Source organism: Muntiacus reevesi, chromosome 13 (genome assembly GCF_963930625.1).
Source record: "Muntiacus reevesi chromosome 13, mMunRee1.1, whole genome shotgun sequence".
Taxonomy (NCBI): Eukaryota; Metazoa; Chordata; class Mammalia; order Artiodactyla; family Cervidae; genus Muntiacus; species Muntiacus reevesi.
Genome location: NC_089261.1, coordinates 18882830 through 18904995, shown reverse-complemented (window position 1 = coordinate 18904995; position 22166 = coordinate 18882830). Strand labels below are relative to the sequence as shown.

At 38.5% G+C, this 22166-nt stretch overlaps 1 protein-coding gene across 1 annotated transcript in view; it reads right to left on the bottom strand.

Moving 5' to 3' along the window:
- Positions 1 to 1377: 1377 nt before the first annotated feature.
- The window catches only part of PPTC7 (protein phosphatase targeting COQ7), a 38900-nt gene continuing 18111 nt past the window's right edge, over positions 1378 to 22166 (bottom strand). Inside the window, exons 2-6 of the mRNA XM_065903866.1 lie at positions 16447 to 16626; positions 11327 to 11525; positions 8040 to 8163; positions 6476 to 6605; positions 1378 to 5160 (exon numbers count right to left, since the gene is read on the bottom strand). Coding sequence (XP_065759938.1) covers positions 5102 to 5160; positions 6476 to 6605; positions 8040 to 8163; positions 11327 to 11525; positions 16447 to 16626 — 692 coding nt within the window. The 3' untranslated portion in view covers positions 1378 to 5101. The remainder of the gene's footprint in view (positions 5161 to 6475; positions 6606 to 8039; positions 8164 to 11326; positions 11526 to 16446; positions 16627 to 22166) is intronic.

The window sequence follows — 22166 nt, the reverse complement described above, 5'->3', positions numbered from 1 at the left end:
GATGGGGTGAGGGGAGGCCCAGAAGGAGGGGATGTATGGTTATCGCTGATTCACATTGTCATATGGCAGAAACCAACCCAACATTGCAAAAAAAAAAAAAAAAGGCAAAAAACCCAACTTTTTCTCCATTGCTTATATTTTGTTAAGAATTTAAATGATGTGATTAAAAAATTTTGCAGTGTGATGCAGAAAAGAATGGAAGGGATGCCAAAAAATTATTTCTGTATTAGCTGACATAGAACAGCAGCCTCCACTGCCAAGAAAGCCTGGGTCTGGAGTGGAATGAGGGGGAAGATTAATGTCTCTGTTCTTTGCCTCTTTAAGAATTAGCTTCTTACCGGCACAAGCTAAACAATCTGACACAATAACATTGTTATGTAACATCTTATGATGTATGCCTCTCCCCCCCCAAACCTGTTTATAGTCAGTTATAACCTGACAAACTAGACTTCTGTAACACCTTATTGTTAAGTCTGTGAAACCATCAAATCACAAGGAAATATTAACTGGCAAGCAATTGTGCTTTAGATTTTGTGAGGATTAACAAAACAAAGGTGGCTGAGTGGATTACTAAACTTTAGAACTGTGAACAGAGTTCTAACTAAAACCAGAATGAATCTGGCTCATGTAGCTTGGTGATGAGTCAGAACTACCCACAATAACCTACTAAAAACTCAAGTTTATCCCGATATGTTCCTCAGTGAATGAAAATGGGCTTTCATGAAGCTTTTTGTGGAAACTGGCAATGCCCACATAATTCCACATTGTAGGCTAAAGATTTATGTATCTTTTGTTTACACTGATGATTAACAATGAATTACACATACTCCTTACAAATGCGGATGACTACCCAGAGGATATTATATCCAAGGGTAAGTGTAGGTCTCCTCGCTGAGGATGAAGTTTCTGACTCACTGAAATGGGTCAGGGCGGTTTAGCCTGGGAAGGCACCATCATCAGTGATCACCTAGATTCAGCACTGATCTGTAAAAGATAGTTACACTGTCAAGTTGTATATAATTTGGATTTTAGAATTGGATACAGAATGCTAAATTTAAATGACACCAGATTTGTGTGTGACTTCACATACCATTTAAAAGAAAGATGGAAAAGTTTTCCCAGCTGGGAGAACAGCTATATGTCACATTCAATATTTAAATCCATTTTGATTCATTTTTGAGGAAGCTAAAGTGATGCAGTAAATCAGCTGGTGAAAAAGAGCCTTAGGGATAAACTAGTGAAAGACAGAAACAATAGCCACAAAGTTATGGAGTCACTGCTACACTGAGAGGCTTGGAAATGACCTGATAGAGACCAACAAACTCAATGTCAAGGGCCTGTGTCTTGTTACTACTCAAATTAAACGGAGTACACAAATTAGTATAAATACTATTATTTATTAAATATCTTTACAGTTTATTTAAATGTATTTACAGAACTATTCCTGCATAAGTTATACTTCAGACATCCAATTCAGGTCATTGCCTCTTGGGTAATAAGACAAATAATGATAGTCTCAACAGAAAAGAGCAGCTCATTAGTATACACAAATTCAGACTTGCTTCATTGTTTAGCCATCTTTGCCACAAACTACCTGCTTACAGTTAAAATTTTGACATGGACAACTGCTGATTTTTAACTAAGAAGCCCAATTTTGCAAATAATTTTTTTTTTTAAACAAGTAGAATCCAGATGTTTTGTGTTCCAAATGTTTTATAAGCAGATTTTGGTTTTTTTGCTATTGCAAAATTTGTTAAATGCACAAATGTGATAGTTTCCGGGAACATTGGATGCTGTAGCTTCTACCAAAGATAGCTGGTATAAGGTGACAAGGAACCATGAACTTAATCAAAAGTACAAACATTTACAGTTCTAGCCAATCTTGTTTATAATCTCCAAAATGCTCAAAACTGACTCAGTGAATTCCCACAATTCCTGCCTTGTTACTTGATGTGGTACTGAAGGTGGTACTGAAGGCTACTGTTCTACCCAGAACAAATGCAACTGACGGGGTAAGATACCTGCCCACCATGCAAAGCTTGAAGTCTATTTTCTAAATCTAGTCACAGCCCAACCCCCAGACATGCACAACTGGAATGGATTCTTTTGTGATTTAGTACCCATCAACCATGTCAAGCCAGTACAGCAATTCAGGACAAAGAACTTGTTCTCTCAACCTCATTTCTTCTTTCAGTTTTAAGAGCCTATGGACTCTCCATTCGGTTTTTTTTTTTTTTTTTTTTTGTGCGCAGGCAGCCTAAGTTCACAGGAAGAAACAAGGTTCTGATATGTTTAGAGTGCACACTTTAAAACAGAACAAAATAAAAATTTCAAGCATGTGATAAAAATATTGATTTTTATAATACAGTATTGCTTTATAAATATAGATGGAAAAGCTATAAACTTTACTGGTCTTTGGTGCATCCAGAGAGGGATAAATAATTTGCCATTTGTAAATTAGAAATCCAAATTCTCTTTTGTTATAAAAGTCCACTACACGAGGCAAATGTGTGTTTATACTGCTTGATTTAAAGTACAATTAACATATCAAGTTTAGAATCAGACCCACCAAGTGGTATATGTCAGGCACACCCCACAAAGACTTGGGTCCTGTGGCCTGGACAATTCCAGTATGGGTACCTACACAGCCTCTGACCATTGAGAGTAGGAGAGTTGTTAAACAGCACTCCAACAGACCCCCAAAGTCATAAAATTAAGTGCATAACACAAAAAGGGCAGGGAGGGGAAAACAGAAAATATTTTGCGTCCCTAATCTACAGGCCAGGTCCAAAGTCAGTTCCCCTGTGAAACTCAATTCTTGTCCCACTGTTTTCAACATCACTGAAACACGTCGTCAATTTCTAACGATCATTTCTCAAAAAATACTAAGTTGATTAAATGAGTTGTGTAAAATGCCATCAATCTACCTTTATGAAGACGGTGTTTGATGAGTTTAGATGAGTGCAGAGAAAAGCCAGTGACTTGACCAGCAATGCTCTTACCAGGAATTAAATGTATGCAATGGAAAATTAATACAACATATACCTGGATCATAAGGCTCCATGCTTCTGACCAGAAATAAAAACCCAACAAAAGAACTGAAGTTGTCAGTCCAAGTGTAAATGTATTCCTTCCAACAAAACCTTTCTGGATGCAACTTTCTTTACTTTTTAAATACAGAAAGACTGCAAATAGTTTGTGCAAAATAAATACCCTGCCACTTGCCACTCACCTGTCTGTGTATTATCACAGCATGATGGGTTCTCATTATTTGAACAGTCTCTCTCCACTCCCTACCCCACCCCCCGATCTCCTTTACCAAAGAATTCTGTTTTGTCAAGTTAGGGTAGTTAAGGCATTCTGACAAGTAATTAAAGGTGATTCAAAATAGGTATCTAAACATTATGCCAATTTAGGAATAGTAGATAAATTACTGAACGGCTTACAAATGAATAACTCATTCTTATTATAAATGAAATGCCTGTTACAAGCATGATGCATTGAATATAGTAATGACATGTACATGGTACATGTTAAACAATTTTAAATAAAACAAGCTTGACAGTTACTCAAATATACAGTACAAATTCACAAAACAAAATCTTTTTAAAACAAGTTGAGGTAACCTCAAACATAAGTTTTAATGCAATAAACCAGGGAGTAAGTATCTCCTTTAGAGAAAGAGACTTTCTACGTTCTCCTCAAGTAGATTCTCATCAGGTTTAATTGCATTCTTATCTATACACCAATGTTACCTGACTTATATATAAAACATGGCTTTAATTTAAGGATTTCTAAGTATATATATTTTTCTACCACCAAGTTAATGAAGGAAAAAAACTGACCCCAAAATATATATCTTTACAGCAGTCAACTTGTACACAAACCTTAAAAATAACTTTGAGCTTGCAGATAATGGAAAAACTGAATACGGGGTAATTTTATAGGGAAACTATACACTGCAAGATGGCTATTTGGAAACTGTAAACATTAAGCTTGATTTGGAAACCCCTAAATTTCTGTGGAGGGCAGATGCAAATGTCAGATCATCACTAGACATCTTCCTCGGGGACTCCTGTGCCACTGCCCATGGTGCTCCTTCACATGGACTCCCTGAATCTGGGACATGCTCTACAGAAAGCAGGGCTACTAATGACAGGTCTAAGACATGAGGGGTAGCATGACCTGATAGGCCAACAAAATTCAAAGTTAGAGCTGTCCATTCTCAACCCTTCAGGCCTGTGGGCCTAGAGCTCTCACATGGGGGCATCATACCAGACAGCTGGGAGGAATTTCAGCTGCAACATTAAATACCTAAGCCTTGAGGAATTTTATAACCTTGAATAATATTCCATTAAAAAATTTTGGTAAGGAGTCTCCCCAACCCCTCCTGCAAATAAGCCACCAGCCTGTGATATGCAATAAAATGCTGAAACTTCCATCACAGGAGCACAATTAAGCATCTTTTAAAAACCATGAAACATTTGCATCCATAGAACTAAACTGAATTTTTCTTTCAACCTGCAAAAAAAAAAAAAAGCTCCCAGGATCAAGATTTTATAATCCAGAGCAATGTTTTAGAGCAAAATTATAACCCCCTGAAAAACAGGAGTTTATAATGAAAACATAAAGCCACACTCGATCATAACACAGACTGTATAGTACACGTGTAATGCATCATTTGATGAGTATGTTTCTAGTAGATGTATCATAACATACAATTTGTGTCAGACTTTTAAAATCCCTTTTACACACTGTAATTTTGAATTCACTTTACCAATATTACTCATTTTCAATACTTCAACCGTTTTTGAAAAGTAATAGTCATTTTGGCTTTGAAAACATCCATCCCATCATGGAAAGGACAATGTGAAGGCCAATCTTCAGATCTGATTTTCTTCAAATGTTGCTGGCAGATATGAGCAGTAGAATGACAGTAGTGGTTCTCAACAAGGATCTCAAAAAGACAGGCAAAAGGTTTACATCACTGGCCATTGAGATCAGAGGCAAAGAAACGTGGTCCTGCCAGCAGGATCAGCACACGCGGCAGGGGAGAACTTGGGACGATGAAAGGGGAGGCAGGAGTCGACACCCAGGCGAGTCAGTCTGTATACTCAGCCACTATTGAGAGAAGGACGGTGATGTCATCTGGTTTTCCACCTACAATGAAAATGAAAATGTATTCATACATTTTAAAAGGAAAAAAGAAAAAAATGTAAGCCTAAATAAGTAAGTACTAGGAGACAAACAGGTTTGTCAATATACTCTAGTAGAAAAAAAGGGGGAAAAAAATCAATAAATAGTTTAAAAAATCAAGAAATTACATCTAATTTAACTGAAGCTTAAAAAAAAAAATCCTCTCTGCTCCTTTACAATAGGAGCTTTGTTAAAATGGCCACCACCACATCCTCTGTGTATAGCAATCATAATAAAGACAAAACGTTGCTAAGATTTATTCTGCCTGACAAGAAAGTTCTATGTTCCACCCCCATAATCCTAATTTGGACAAACATACCCAATGTTTTGAAACTAGCTGATAGTCTTTTAGTCTAATCTGGCAAACTGCTATGGCATGTGCTTTTTTTCTATTTAGTATTTCCCGGACAGCTAAGAAATGCTTTGCATGTCATAATAATATACCTGCAAGAAACTGACCAACTCTGTAAGTGCGGATTTGCCAGCACCAACATGTTATCCAAGTTCAAAGCTGAGCTACTGGCCTGCTCCCAAAGTTACACATTGCTCAGTAGATAGGAAGACTCTAGGCAAGGAGAGTCTTCCCTTTTCAAAACATCCTACAGAGGCAGGTGGGATGAACTGGGAGACTGGGATTGACGTATACATACTGCTATGCATAAAACAGATAACTAATGAGAACCTACCGCACAGCACTGGGGAACTCTACTCAGCGCTGTGGTGACCTAAATAGGAAGGAAATCCCAAAAAGGGGACATATGGCTGCTTCACTGCTGTACGACAGAAACTAACATAACACTGTAAAGCAATTAATTAGAATTAATAAAAATTAATTTAAAAAAAACTTGCTGTAGCAATTTAATAGGCAAACACTGTGAATGAGTCCCACAAAGCCAGAGGAAGGGAGAAGTGAAATGTCAGACTTGTGAAGGGCAGAATGTTTAAACCATTAGGAATGTCCAGGCCCTCCAGGCAGAGCTCGGAGGTTTTCTGGGCTTGGGTCCAAGCAGAGCACTGGCGGCGATAAAGGGCTTCAGGTTCCACCTGCCTCTGCAGCCAATGAAGTGCAATTCTGAAGGGCACCTCTGTAGGGAACATGCACTTGCTGTCCTCCAGTGTCCGTGCCTGCTGACCTTGTTCAAAGCCACAGGCTCACAGCTGGGAGAGGACCCCTCAGTAGTCTCACCCCAGTGCAGCAGCTGGCCTCACACACAGCCCACAATGCTCCCATCCCCTATGTCCCCTATTAGTCCTTATGAACTTCCCAAAGAATGCTTACCTCTCACATTCAATCCGTTGTCACATGCAAACTGTGCAAAAGGTGACATATAATTTGGGTCATAGGCCAGCTCATGAGCTTGCTCAGCAATGCTTCTTGCTGTCTGTTGTATACTCTCATAATTTGAATTCTAATACGAAAATATGAGGGAGATATTTTTACCAAAATGCCTCACATGATTTCTACACGCAAGTAAACATCACTTTTTTTTTTTTAAACATCACTTTTTAAGACAGTAATAATTATCTAATCATAGTTTCCACCATTTATGTTTTTATTCCAGTTAGAGAAGACACTGGAACATAATACCTTGACTAAAATGAACGAGATCACCAGTGCTGTCTGCCTAGGACATCAATGAGAAAGTTCTTTGTGAGGATGGCCTTGGGTCCTGAAGTTTGAATTTTCGTATCTCCACCACCTCCGCCATTTTAAATTCTGAAGGCATTCTTGCTAAAATGGGATGGGACTGAAGGGGCGGATTTTGATAGCATTTTAGGATGACCTCAAGTCTCCCTGCTTGGGAACACACCCCTGGCCAAGCGCAGAGTGCTTGCTCTCCAAGTAAATGCTGCCAGTTGCCCCACTGAAAAGCCCTCTCTATTTCTTCTCCATGCTTTATTTTTCTTCTTTTTATTTAGCAACAACACTATTTCTATTCTTTCTTTCTCTGTATTCTGTCTTCCTCCACTAGAATGTAAGCCCCAGGTCAGGGAATGGGTCATGTCTGCCTCTCACTCTGTCACATACATGGCACAGTGCCCGCAGGTGTCCGCACCCGACCTTTCCTAAGCTCCACAGACAAAGCATGCTGTTGAGGATTTCTAGTGCATGGTCTTGGTTCATCCTCACCACAGCCCTAAAAAGAGGGTCTCTGAACCATCCCACCCCTATTTTACAGGTGAGAAAAACACTACTAAGAAAGTTTAGCAAACTTAAGGTCATACTGGTTAGTAGTAAAAACACGAGAAAAGATCAAACACCCCCCCCCCCGCCCCCCCAGCCCCGAATCAGTACTTTACAAAGCCAGGAGAATATGCAGACTGGTTTTCACTTCCTTCCACTCACTGTATGGGCCAAGTCTGAACTGTTTTGTTACTGGTAACAGCTCAGATCACATCAAGGCCCCTAGCTGCCTGCTACCCTCTGCTGCTGCCTTGGCTGGCTCTGGTATGATTTCCTATCTTTCCCAGCCTCAACACCTGCTGGGTTTGTTATGAGACTAAAAAATGAAAAAGATAACCAGCAACCAACACCATTAAATACCATTAAAACACAATTAAAAACACAAGCAAGAAATCTCCCATCAGGGTTTTCCCTACCTTTACCACCCTACTAAAGAGAGGCTTGGATGAGAAGCCTCTTTTTTCCTCAGGTTTTCCAATTGTGAATATTTATGTCTACAACTGTTTAGAATAAGATCAGAACCATTTTCATTTTCCTAAATTCACAAAATAGTCCTTTCCAAAACTACAAAAAGAGCTTATGCAATTGTATTAATAAAAAAACTTGGCTGCCCAGGGAGGGTCACTGTTTCCTAAAGGCCCACCTTTGAGTTAATTACCTTTAACTTTTTTAGCTCCTGAAGGATCATATAGTCAGGCATGTTGTCAAAGAGTCCATCTGTCGCTGTCAGGATAATGTCCCCTAACTGGACATCAAAAGATGTGCTATCAGCGGCGTCGGGGCTGTGACAAGGACAGGGTAGGGGCAAAGTTAGCAGAGCCCTTCAGAGATACTGTTAAGTTTCCAATGGGGACGATGCTACAATATAATGAGGCTTTAAGGAAAACTAATTTATAGCATCAGTCTATAATAAAAACCACTATTCTGAAATTCCTAACCTTGAAAAAAATTAACTGAAAACTCTGATAAAATCTTTCAAAAGCTGAACAAAAACTATCAAGTAAAACTGAGTTTGATGATTAGTCACATGTGCTTTAAAAGGCAGAAGGGTTCTTTTCTGAGTCAGACACTAAAACGCCTCTAGAATCCTAGTGGAAATGAGTCTTTGTTTCCTAATTCATTAGTGCCAAATTCCATCCTCTCTTACTCACTTTCCACTCATCAGTTTCCCTGCAGGCTTGAATTTGGAGGCTGTGTTCTAGTGGAATAACTGAGCACTATGGAGGAGCATATGCAAGTCCCATAAGAATTAATTCATGTGAAATATCTACAATGGTATTTCTTACTATAATACTAGTAATTACTGGTATATTACTAGTAACACCAAATCAGTATTAATAAATCACCCTTACTCTGGCAGAGTAAAGACTGTGTCTCTCAGGGCTTACAAAGTTCTCATCATGCACAGGTTACTTATTTATAAGGGCTCCTGGCACACAATACATCTTTAAGAAATAGTTAATGAATGAAGAATCACAGTAACTAACCCTCCAATTTGGGTAAAGACTCAATATTGTTAATGAAAAGAACAAGGTACTGTGTGTGTGAGAAAGAAAGATCTATATATATAGGCGCTTCTACATGCAGAGAATAAATCTGGAAGGATTCAAAGAAATAACTGGCTGCCTCTGAGGACAGGTGGTAGATTTTTCATTACATCTGTGTAAAACTGTTTTAAAAAGATAGAGGGGAGACTTACCTGAAGAAAACAGAAGCCCAGGTGGGGAGGAAAAGAGAAGATAATATGAAATCAAAGAGTTCATGGCCCCCTTAGAGACTGGTTCTCAGCCATTTTGAAAGGCCAGCTCTACCACTTCCAGGCCTCCAAGGTGAGGGAAAGATGAGCTATCTGATAATCTGCCTTCAGGTGTAATTAGGGAACAAGAGCCAGGAACAAAGTCATACACTGACTCAGAATGGAGGGGCCAGAACGAAAAAAAAAACCTGAATTGTTTAAGTGACGTGTTATAAAATTTGTAAAGGGAAAACATAAAAACCAACAGCCTACCCATGGCTGCTGGGGATTTACACTAAGAAAATTTCTAGTTTGTCTAATGTTGACTGAGGAAAGCAGCACCACACCTAAAAGTTCTTTAAGGGGCTTCTGACAAGGAACAAACTAGCTTTCACTTACACATTTATACAATAACATAGCTGTTTTGACAACAACAATAGCTGTTGTCAAAACAGCTATTAAAGGAAATTTGTAAGTTAAGGTTAAAATAGTATTTTATAGATGAGAGACTGATAACAAAGGAGATAACAAGCAGCCAAGAGGAAAAAAAAAAGAGACACACTAAAACAGACTGTAAATTGGTAGAAACCAGGTCGATTTCTTCCATGGAATAAAGAGAAACAATACAAGACATTTCACATTTGCTCAGTCTTTGGAAACGAATCAGACTCTAGAAGTTTAGATTAATGACCAGGTTGGCACTGAAGCTCTATTTTATGCTGAGGTTTTTCTTTCCCCAGGAGTGTCTTTTGCTATGCTGCCTGTGAGAGACTCGCTGCCATTGGACAGTTCGTCCTCTTCTCCCAACACTCCCACCCATGAGCTTGGTGTTCCGCCAGCTGCAGTTTTGCCCATTTTGATTGAACATACTGTGCTGCTGGAAACTTTTGACTGCACTGAAACACGAGCTGCAATCACATGCTAGCAAACTGTCTCTGGGCTCCAGGGGAAGCAACCTCCACCTCACTGGCAGGACAGGCCAAGTGCTGCCCTGACCAAACTGGCCCAAAGATAGCGTCTGAGGTACCTCAGGGCCGCTCTAGCACTGGAAGCCAAAACAACAAGGATCAAATAAAGGAAAATTAAAAACACTGTTTCTCCAAAAACTGTTAGCTGAACTTGACATTTACCAAGGTCTGGGGGTTCTAAGTTTGCCTCACTCCAATGTGACTAATATCGATGTGCTATTACAGCCAACTGAAGAAGGGCCTATAATCAAATTTTCTTCCAATTATGGTAATCTGCCTTACTCTGAAAGTAAAAAAAAATGCTTCCCTCTCTGCAGGAGTCAGCAATAGACTTTAGATGGGTAATATGGAGCACTTATATAATATGCTCATTCTAGTTAAAAGATGGCAGTAATCATCATTTTACCTTAGTTTGGACCTAAGATTTGGCTTAATAAGAACTATTAAGTAGAGATAATCTGTATTTGCTAGGATGCTTCTACTTTTATAACAGGTTCATTACCCATTTTACCACATTTATGAATTGCCAACAATGTTTGTGTCAAACCCTATAAGGTTGTTAAAGGCAGTGAAATCTGAGACTGTCTTAGTATTACTTTGTACTCTGAGCTGAGAAAAGATAAACTATAAAAGTTGATTCAAAAAGTACTGATTGTCCTGAAAAGGTCTTGACAGTTTAAAATGAACTGAGAAGGTGTTGGAAGAAAAAAAAGCACACATCTCAAGAGCACCATCAGAGAACATTCCCAAGACCACCTTTAAGTCCATTTCCTGCAAGTTAACTTTGCCTGACAAGTTCCGCAAGCACTGCAAGTTCCATTTGATGCACATTATAGGCAGCTCTGAGAATCAGGAAGTTATTCTGATAAATAAAGCAGATGTCTATTTGCATTCTTCCCTAATAACATATGCAAAATCTTGTATATGGGATGGCACACATGAACAATGACTCATTTCTCCAGCACTACTTAACAAATACAACTGTATGTACCATGTGGTCTTGGTATGAAAAACTGATATTCTATAAGCTTGAAATATATTTTCACAGTCAGGTCAAAATACTAGGTGTTTATCAGAGTTCAACTTGGCTGGAAATCAAGTTCAAGCAGAATATCTTTCGATGTCAGACTAAAAGGTCTCCAATGTGTCTTCTCTTCTCATGTGAGAATGAAAAATGCCCATCTCCAACAGCCTAGTTAAGGGGAATGGGAGGGAACCTGTTGGTGAGAAAGGGGAGATTACCTGTCACTCAAAACAACTCCCTCGGCTTCGGGGGGCGCGATTGATAGCTGGAATGGAGTGTTGAAGTAATGCTGCTGCTCATCTGATCGGTGCACAACTTCCCCACCCCTGACAACCAGAAAGCCTGAGTCACCCAGGTTTGCTGTGTGTAAGCGGTGGCTAGTTCTGTCCAGCACCACGATGCAGGCAGTACTGCTACCTAGAAACAAAAACAATGTCCATTTATTTTCTCTTCCCAGACTGTCTCTGCATACACATTTTTATCATATCATCCCGAGGAGCAACATACCATAACGTGCACCTCCTTTGCCTAAATAGGCCCTTTCTTAGTTACGGCTCCATACCCATGTCAGTAGTAACCTGATCATGATCAACACGATGGGGAGAGAAAAATGGATTTATACTACACATACAAAGTGGGCCGCGGATGATCTGGATTCTTCCACTTGTGGAGATAAGAAAAAATAAAAATGGCTGGTATTTAACCACATTATTTCATTTAAATAGTGCTATATAAGCTATGCCAAATTTTCAAAAGGATGTTGTCGAGATATTAAGTTTTAATACTTAAATGCCAAAATGAGAATGTCACGTTTCCATGACATTTTTCATTAGTCACTGGCAGAAAGCCTTCCCTGTGAAATTCACTAACATTTAAGACAGGGCACATAACTTCAATTTTTAACGGGATTTCCATCTGTTTAGGTTATGAAAAACTTTTATTGCAGACTCACTATGGAGTAACAAGACCAAGTTTCATGGGTGGGGAATCAACCTGTTCACTTTACAGAAACTACTAACATTTAGAGGGAACATTCCAAGCAAAAGCTTCTGTGTACGTTTGTAGCACAAAGCTCATAGGACCTTTCTCAGCCTGAAGTTAGTAATACAGTTAGTGAGGTTGCTTTCAAATGCTAAAATTTCAACCTATACCTACAGAAAATGGCAAAACTGAAAAAATAAGCAGTTCAACAACCATGTAAATGGTCTGTAAATATATATATATTTTTAATGATCACTTCACTAGTATAGGGAACATGGTCACTCTCATTCCGTGGTGATGAGAGTAAAACTTAAATAAGTCTTTCTGAAGGGCAATACTGCCCTGGAAAATGTACATATCCTTTGACCTAGCAATTCCATTTGTGAAGATTTATGATAAGAAAATAGAGATGCAAACGAGACTTAAGTACAAAACACTGTATAAGATCACAAAGAACTGGAAACAACCTCAACATCTAAAAGTAAGGGGTTGGTTACATAAATTACAGCTCATCCATACAATGGAAGGCTATGCACGATCACATAATACGTAGGAATATAGCCTCTAGAGACAGCCTGCCTGCATCTTAACGCTAGCCCTGCCACTTACTAGCTGTGTGACTTGGGACGAATTATGTAACCTGTCTGTGCCTTAGTTTCCTCATCTATAAAAACAGGGATAACAGTAACTACCTCAGAGAGTAACTTACCTCAGAGAGTTGTAAGATAAAATGAGTTAAATCATGTCAAAGACTTGCAACAAATAATAAGTCTTAGCTGGCTATTTGACAGCAACTAACACTGTGTGAGAGAAATATATTTGAAAATGAAAGCTAAGTTAAGTGAAACAAGTAGATTATAAGCTTGTATTAAAGATACCTTTAAAAAGTGATACCAAATGTAACGAACTGTACATCAGAAACACTGATATTTACTGTAATCTTTTTTTAAAAAGCATAATATGTAGGCAAAAGCTAACCTGCTAAAATTACAAAGGGCAAAAAGAAGAAAATAAACCACAGCTGTGTGGAACCAGCTATGTTAAATCCCAGTGCTCTATCATCTTCTAGCCATGTGATGTGGCCGTGGGCAAACCACTTATTCTCTCTAGCCCTCAGTTTCTTCCTAACAAAACAGGGAATCAAAGTACCTACAAATCTACTTCATTGGGGCTACTGTGAGCACACAGTATGTTCCTGTTACTATTGTTCTATGCACAAAGAAAAAAGGTCAGAAAGCATAATCAGTAAAAAATTAACAGTTTCTTAATGGGTTATAAGTAATTTAAATTTTTGTTACTGTTTCCTTAATGAAAATGTGTAACAATTTAGAAATACTTAATATAAGCATTTGTGTCACTCTAATGTTCAGAAATTCTGTTTCCTTCTTATCTACAGTATATGCATGGGTATAAACCTGACACATTCATGCTAAATTATCTAATCCCTACAAATGTCAAAGAAAAGAAAAACAGAGGTATTGTAACTAACTGGTCATGCTGTCTGAGAACCTGTTCTATAGCTTACATTAGTGCTAAAGTCACCAATTACTCTTCCTTCCTAACCCAATGCACAAAAAATCCAATCATTTACATCATTAGCAGAACCACCACACAAAAGATCTTCTGAAAGCTGATGGGATTAATTCAACTGAGAACAAAAAAATAACAGATGAGAAGCACAGTCCTGAAGATGATGTTGCAGGAAGGACTCATGTTGACTCATTATTACTCACTGACAAACCTAGGCTATCATTTTGCTACCCTTGTGGCAGTCACCTGCTGTGTTAGAATCAAAATGGTTAGAATCAAAATGAGTGATAGACAGAGCTTTAACATGCAAAGCAGTGCAAACGAGGGGAAGCCGGGCCTTACACAATCATCTGGGCCTCTTCAAATTACTGATGAGTACAGCGGCTCCGGCCCTGACAGTCTAAGAAAAGAGTGCTAAGAACCATGCTGAATATTCAGATGAGCAATCCAGACAGGTCCCCAAGCATATCCCTCATGATAAAATGGCCCTTACTCTGTAAATTACAGCTAAGCATTTTGGGCAGCAAAGGAAGACAGGGATAACCTTACAAGGATTAACCCTTCAAATTCTTAAGATATGTTGGTTTCATAAGGCCTAAATCCACTTAAGGGTTTCTGAGGAAATAATATATGTCAACAATAAGCCTGTGATGCCAATCAAAATCTAAAAGCAGCTAGAAATTCTCAAGAAGTAAGTGGTTACAGCTATCAGCTCGCCCTTTATACTGGAATTGTGCTTTTTCAAAGTTGTAAGATTTTTCTTAAAAGATTACCTAATTTTATAAAGTTATTAATTACAATTACAGCTGAGGTTCAGTAAAACTCAGCAGCCCACCTTTGCCAAAATATGCTTTGGTTTTAGTTACAAACAGCTTAGAGATATGTAGATAAGGTAAGAGAGAAGTATGTATGTTGTCAAACATAGTAACAAAGGAATATTTCAAAGTGTCTTTTAGGAGAAAGTGGTTAATTATAACATTCAATGTAAAAACACCTTTTATGTCCTTAAACTTATTCTACTAAGATCTCCAGTTGCATGAAGGTGAATAGGGGGAAAAGCAGTTATAAGGAAAAAACTCAGCAAAAAGCAAAGCTTTCAAAGCACAAAATGAGGATAGTTGTTACAGGTTGTTAACAGTTTATTCCAAGTCAGGATAATTTAGTACATGCACTGCAGGGTTGGGGTTGGAGTGGTGCTGGCAGAAGACTGACAGGAGTGTATAGGAGCCAGGCCCCTGGTATCGTGTCTACAGACTCTGTTAGGTGGTACCCTGCAATGTGTCTTATTTTCCCTTAAGACGTTTCTGAGTACTGTAAGAAGCTTTAAGTCACTGCTTTTCACAAAAAAAGATTTATCTAGTTAACATGATATAAGGGGGTCAGAGGTTAGGGGGTTTGCCTAAAGTCATATGGCAAGTTGACAGAGAGGTGCTAGAAATAGAATCTAGGATGTTTTGAGATACCAGGGAAGTTCAAGATTGCAAGTCCAAAATAGCAGATTAAGATAAAGTAGTATATTGAAACCTCAAGACAAGATTTCTCTTCAGTTAGAAGGAGAACAAGCAGGTTAATCACAGCACAGAGAAGACAGAAGCATGATGGAAACAACCCCTTCTTACAAAGGTTTCAAATTGAAGGTAAAATTCTACAAAAATGGAGATCTCCATTAACACTGAAAAGAGAAGGCCGATTTTAAATGTACCTGGTGACTGGGAGGGGCCTTCTAGTAACCAGAAAGATGCTGGCAATTAGCAGAAACTTAATAAAACCCTTTCTGAAAGCCTGCTTAGAAGGCTGGGTAAGTGCCCAAGAAACCATTTAACAAACAAATGGAGAAACTTGGCCAAAGGATGCTTCATTGGCATGCCATATAAACAAACACTATGTATTTGTGTATTTTCCAATACAAGATTAACAGGGGTCTATACAGACAAATCTAACTGCTAACTGTGAGCAACTGGGCAGTCTATCTGCAACCTGAACTCCCCACAAGTAATCAGCTGAGCTTTACATGTGGGACCTCAATCCCCTTTCTTTCTCCCTGGGAGAGAATCACTAACCCAATTATACAATCACTTGCTTTTCTTTCTTCTTTTATATTTTAGAACCCCTAAACGATACGGTTTTATGTTTCTGAATTTGAAATTTATGGACTCAGACTGGTGGGTGGTATTCTGCAAAGTCGTCTTTCTCAACAAGTTCCTAACTACTGCATGCAACCTTAACTCATTCTGTTTCAAAATGCATTTTACTCCGATAAATGACTTTCAAGTTGTTCCCAGTTTTCTGCTATTATAAATGAGGTTACTATGAACATTCTTGTACCCATCTCTTGATGTGCAAGAGCTTCTCTAGTTCGAGGTAAAGACCCAGAAGTTGAACTTTTGGGGCATATCATCTATTCATGTTTAACTTTATTCTTTAATTCTAAACTGTTTTCCAAAGTGGCTGTACTTATCTCAAGCAGTATTAAGTATTCTGGTGTAGCCTATAGCTTCTCCATCAAACTGTTTAACAGGAAGAGCCTCAGATAAACAGCTGGGCCGGTAAGTGATTTTCTTGGTTTTGTTGTTAACCATCTCCTGGGCTTCTTTAAATGTTAGTTGCTCGGTTGTGTCTGACTCTTTGCAAGCCCACCAGGCTCCTGTGTCCATGGGATTCTCTGTCAGGAATACTGGAGTGGACAGCCATTGCCTTCTCCAGAGGATCTTCCCAACCCAGAGATCAAATCTGGGTCTCCAGCATTGCAGGCAGATTTCTTTACTGTCTGAACCACCAGGGGGGGGGGGGTTCTTTAGAGAGGAAAACACATGGGATATGTACTTACCAAGCAAAGGTACTTTATTTTGCAGCAACTCACAGTAGCTTGTGGTGAGGATTCCAATGGGATTACTCGGGACAAACCGTCCTTCTTTTACTAACCGTTCACATGTTCGCATTAAAGTCCCTGAGAACTGAGAAGGATCAACACCATAGTCTCTCCATCCTCCTACACCATCTGCAACCCCTTAAAAAAAAAAAAATTTTTTTTACATTCAAAAAATAGTCCTAATCAACGTCTCAGGAATTCTTACCCCATCTTCCTATTACTAATTTTATTACATGCTAGTACATAAATTTCGGAGAAGGCAATGGCAACCCACTCCAGTGTTCTTGCCTGGAGAATCCCAGGGACGGGGGAGCCTGGTGGGCTGCCGTCTATGGGGTCGCACAGTCTCAGACACGACTGAAGCGACTTAGCAGCAGCAGCAGCAGCAGATAAATTTACCGTGAAATTCAGAATAAAAAGCAGTCAGGTTTAACGTATTATACACTAATACTCCTAAGCCACATTCTCTGCTTAGAATCTGATCTTTCACACATTGATGAATAAACACATGAGCCACCACAGGGTGGCATTGCCTCCCAGCCAAAAGGTTGTTTTCAGCAGGATTTTCATCTTTGTACATAAGTAGTTGTGTTATTAATCTTCGTTGTATTTTATAAGAATGAAAACTGATTTTCTTAAAAAGTGCTGATGCTAGTGAGAATACAACTGAGCCACAGTTGGCCATCATGAAAAATACCAAAGGCAGCAAACTTTTAACTTCAAATATTGGTCAATAATTATGAAAGAGAGAACAAAATTAAGAATATATCCTACCCTCTTTGCTCCTCCCTCAGAGACAACCACTATCCTGTACGTGGCCACACTGCCCAGCAATAACTGCCACTACCGTGCGTGGCTAGTAAGCACTAGACATGGGATTGACTGATGCAAACTGAGAAATGCTCTAAGTATAAAACACACACTGGACTTTTTGAAAACTTATTAGCATGAAAAAAGGAGTAAAATATCTCATTAATTTTTATATTATTAATGTTGAAGTAATATTTTGGATATAATATGTAAACAGAATACATTATGAAAATTAATGTCAAATTTAAAGTTTATTTTTAATTAATGTGAACACTAGGAAATTTTAAATGACACATGTGGCTCACATTATATTTCTATTGGACAGCACTGGTATAGAGGTTTTCATGGGTCCACATAGCTCTTGATGATTTCAGTCTGCCTAAGACTCCTTTATCATGAGGAAACTAGTGCTCAAGAAAAATCAGATATCAAAGTCAACATACCATCTCCTACTCAGTCCCTTGCAATATCAAGCTAGTTGTTCAACATTAAAATTGATTTCTATCTAATTTCAAACAAACTGAAATTGTTTGCTATTCAAACTAAACTAAAATTCAAACTGAAAGTCAGATATATATATTATTAAGGTTTTAAGTGAACATAAATAAATGAACTTTTCTGGAATGATCTATAATAATCATTATATATCATTATAATGATCATTATATATCTGGAATGATCTATAGTTGCTTTTGAAATAAAAGACTGAAAGTGATCTGTGAACAAATGGGAAAGTTAAGCTTTTTACCTCACACTAGTCTGTATTATTTAAATTTTATTTTTATAATGAGCATGTATTGATTTTATTAACAAAAATATTAGGGAATTTATAATTGCTAAGGCTTTCTGAGCATGCAACACCCTCCTTATATACACATTTAATTTTTTCTTCCAGTTTTATTGGGATATTATTGTCCTATAGTACTATAAAAGTTTAAGGTGTACAGTATAATGACCTGACTTTCATACCACATGAAGTGACTTCATAGTAAGCTCAGTGAGCATCCATCATCTCATGTGCCAGGGTGCCTTGTGCTCAGTCGTGTCCGACTCTTTGCAACCCCACAGACTGTAACCGGCCAGGCTCCTCGGTCCATGGGATTCTCCAGGCAAGAATACTGGCGTGGGTAGTTATTCCCTTCTCCAGGGGATCTTCCCAACCCAGGGACTGAACCAACATCTCCTGTGTCTCCTGCACTGCAGGCAGATTCCTTACCCACTGAGCCATCTGGGAAGCCCATTATCTCATATATATATATATATATATATATAAAATTGAAAAATAAATTTTTTTCCTTGTGATGAAAACTCTTAAGATTTGCTCTTTTAACACCTTTCATATATAACATACAGCAGTGTTAATTATATTTATCATATAATTTAAATTGTACACTATATTCCTACTATTTAATATAACTGGAAGTTTGTACCTTCTGATTGTCCTCATTCAATTACCCCTCACCCATTTCTGCCTCTGGTAACCACAAACCTCGTTTCTTTTTCTATGAGCTTGTTTCTGAAGTGTAAATGGCCAAATGTATATTTTTTGTATGTTCAACTTACACACTTCAAAGAACATATCTGGTACAAAAGTAGCAAGGTGCTTATATATGCATCTCTGAAAAACTGACTTAACATAAATTGAACACATTAAACTGTTTCTCTGGTAATGGCACTTAATAAACATAAGTGAAACACATCCTGAAAAAATAAGAGGAAGAAGAGCTGGAAGACAGTAAAGAGGTTGACAAATAACATCACTTTGCGGCAGAAACCTTCCCATCTCTTATGACCAACCAACAGGCAAATTTCAAGTTTTCTCCTCCCCCTTTGGCCATGCTTTGTGCTAAGTTTCAATCCCAACCAGGGATCGAACTCATGCGAAGCACGAAGCCTTAACCACTAGCTGCCAGGGAAGTCACAAGGCAAAATTTCACTTTAGGGCAAATACAAATTAGTTGATTAGATATGTCTGTGATTTGTTTCAAATTATTAGTGGGGTGTGTGTGTGTGACAGAAGAGTAGATGAAATAAGACTGACCATGAACGGATAACTGAAGTTGAATGAGAGATACACTCATCCTTCTACTCTGATGTATACTTGAAATTTTCCATTATATAAAATTTAAACAGTAATAATGATAAGAAAAAAGATCCTTCTGCCTGCCATGTGGAGAGCAAAAGCAGTAACGGGATGAGTCCAGAGACAGTCTCAGTGGTTCAGTTAGGAAACAGTGGCAGTGCAGTCAGAGTGCAGGGATTTGGGATCCAGTGAAACAAAAGGACTCACAGGTAGACTTATGGGGTGCGGAAGGCGGAAAGAGAAGCTTCAGGGATGGCTGACGTCTACCCTCCCAGTGAGAAGTATCGCTATTTTTTTCAGGCTGTTGTAAGGCTATCTAGAAATTCTTACAAAAGTTTAGTGGGAGCTTCTTTTGAGGAATTCTTACTTCACCGGGGGTAAGATTTTTACCACGATTTAAATGCAATAATTTGTGTTAAAACATAGAATGCAATTATAGTCCTTGCAATTCCATCTGATGAATCATTCATTCTTTTCAAACCACTGTTTGCTCGAGGAAAGAGTTTCTTTTTAACCAGTCTCTGATCTGAGAGCCACAATTAACTTTAAATACAAACTGGTTTCATCTACAAATGCCCTTCAGAAGAAAACCATTAAAACCTGAGATAATGTTGAGAGTTGATCCTGGCACTCACTAAACAATCTGTCAACAGGTTACAGAGTCTGACCTGGCACAGCCCCTCAACATTAATCAGATTTCTCCCAGAATAGAGCATAACCTTTCAGGCACCTGTTTGCTTTTATATGGGAAAAAGAACCCAGGCAAAACTCCATTTGCAAATCTTGTTAGGGGAAAAGGGGATTCAAAAAGCATGTAAACTTTTCAATAAATCTTTGGGGGAAAAGTCTTAGTACACATACAAAGTTTACTTATGCAGAACAAGTTATATAACAGAAAGAGTTGCATTTGGGATTTAGAACCAGGATAAAACCAGAGTAACCTACATTTGAAACCTAGTTTATTCATATTAGGCAGTTATTTCTACAAGAAAATGAGTATTTCCTCTCTTGCATAAGCAAAAGCTTCAATCCACAAAGAGAGAACACTTCCAACTAAATAGTGGAACTGATCCATCTATAAAAGGAAATTTCATTGAAGCAAACAACTGTTAAAAGAGAGACTGCTTTAATCTCGAAGATACCAAGCAACAAAGGATAAGAATATCCCTAGGAGCAAACAGCTACAGTGAACGGTAGGAAACAAAGGTTGAGGGAGGTGCACCCTGCCTCTGGGAAGCTCACCTTCTAGTGGGCAGCTAGACCACTCACTCACAGAACTAGACAAACGGCTCCCACAAATGCTGCTACTGAAGAGTCAAAAGCAAGTGGTTGATGCTTATGGGGCAATGACAGTGGAGCAAGCTTTTACTAGGAAGTAGCATTCAGATCTGGCCCTGGAAGGTAAGTCAGATTCCCACAGGCAGGGAAGGGTAACTAAAGGAAAACAACAGCAAATGAGGTGCTGCTGGGGCCTGGGTGAGTGGCAGAGAAGTTGAAGTATGCAGGACAGGAGCTAAAGTTGTAGTGGGCCCAAAATTGCAGTCCAAGAACTTTAAGTTTTATGCTATAGATCTGTGCTGTCCAATATGGGCGCCACCATCCATATGTGGTCATTTAGTTTGAAATGTAGCTAGTTTGGATTGAGACGAGCTGTTAAATGTAAAATACACTCTGGATTCCAAAAACCTAGTACCCCCAAAACTGTAAAATGTCTTAGTTTCATGCTGAACATATATTTCAGACATACTGGGTTAAATAAAACATAGTAATTGAAATTAACATCATCCATTTCATTTTACTTTTTTAAATGTGGCTACTAGAAAATTTAAGATTACATATATAGTTTACAGTGTATTTCTACTGAAGAACGCTGCTCTCGACAATAGAAAATATCAAAAGTTTTGGGGCAGAAGTGTAAAATCCAACCTATATTTTAGAAAAGTAATCTTGAGAGCAGTGGAGAGAACAGGTTAAGAGAGGTAAGAAGTCAGGCATCAGCTGTGAGATTTTAGGTTAAAGGTAATGGGAAAAGTAGAACAGACAATCACTGGAAATACAAAGAACATAAAGACAACAGGGCTCTGCATCAATTTTTGTATAAACTGTATGTTTTGTATCAATTGGTATGAGTGCTGATTTCTGGATTTCAGGGATGAGTATTGATTAGATGATTCCCCAGTTAGCAGGGGGTAAAAATGCCTTTAGAAGATACTGACTTCTGTCTCAAGAAGGCTGATTTTTCAGGCACCAGTGGAGTATTTTTGTGGACATGTTCTGTATGAAGTTGGGACCTTAGATTCTGCAGCTAGGAAGGCAATCAGGGCCAGATCTTTGACAAAGGTCTAGGACTGACCCCATGGATGCTCAGGGAGAATAGAGCAAAAAGTTTAAGGAGTTAAGGGGAATTTTATCTTAGGAATAAGAAATGAAATGAAATGTTAGTCACTCAGTCATGTCAGACTCTTTGCCCACTGTCATGGAATTCTCCAGGCAAGAATACTGGAGTGGATAGCCATTCCCTTCTCCAGGGCATCTTCCCAAACCCAGGGATCGAATCCAGGTCTCCCACATTGCAAGCAGATTTTTTTTTTTCCCATCTGAGCCTCCAGGGAAGCCCTAGGAATAAGAATTCCTCGCCAAATAGCTTATTTGTGAATTGCATTCTTATTCTAGGCATCAAATTACAAAATCAGATATAACTGATTAAGTTTAAGGAACAGCTAAGAAACCCAATTTGTCAGAATGATATACCAATAATTTCTTTAGTGAAGCTGAAAAGGTGGAC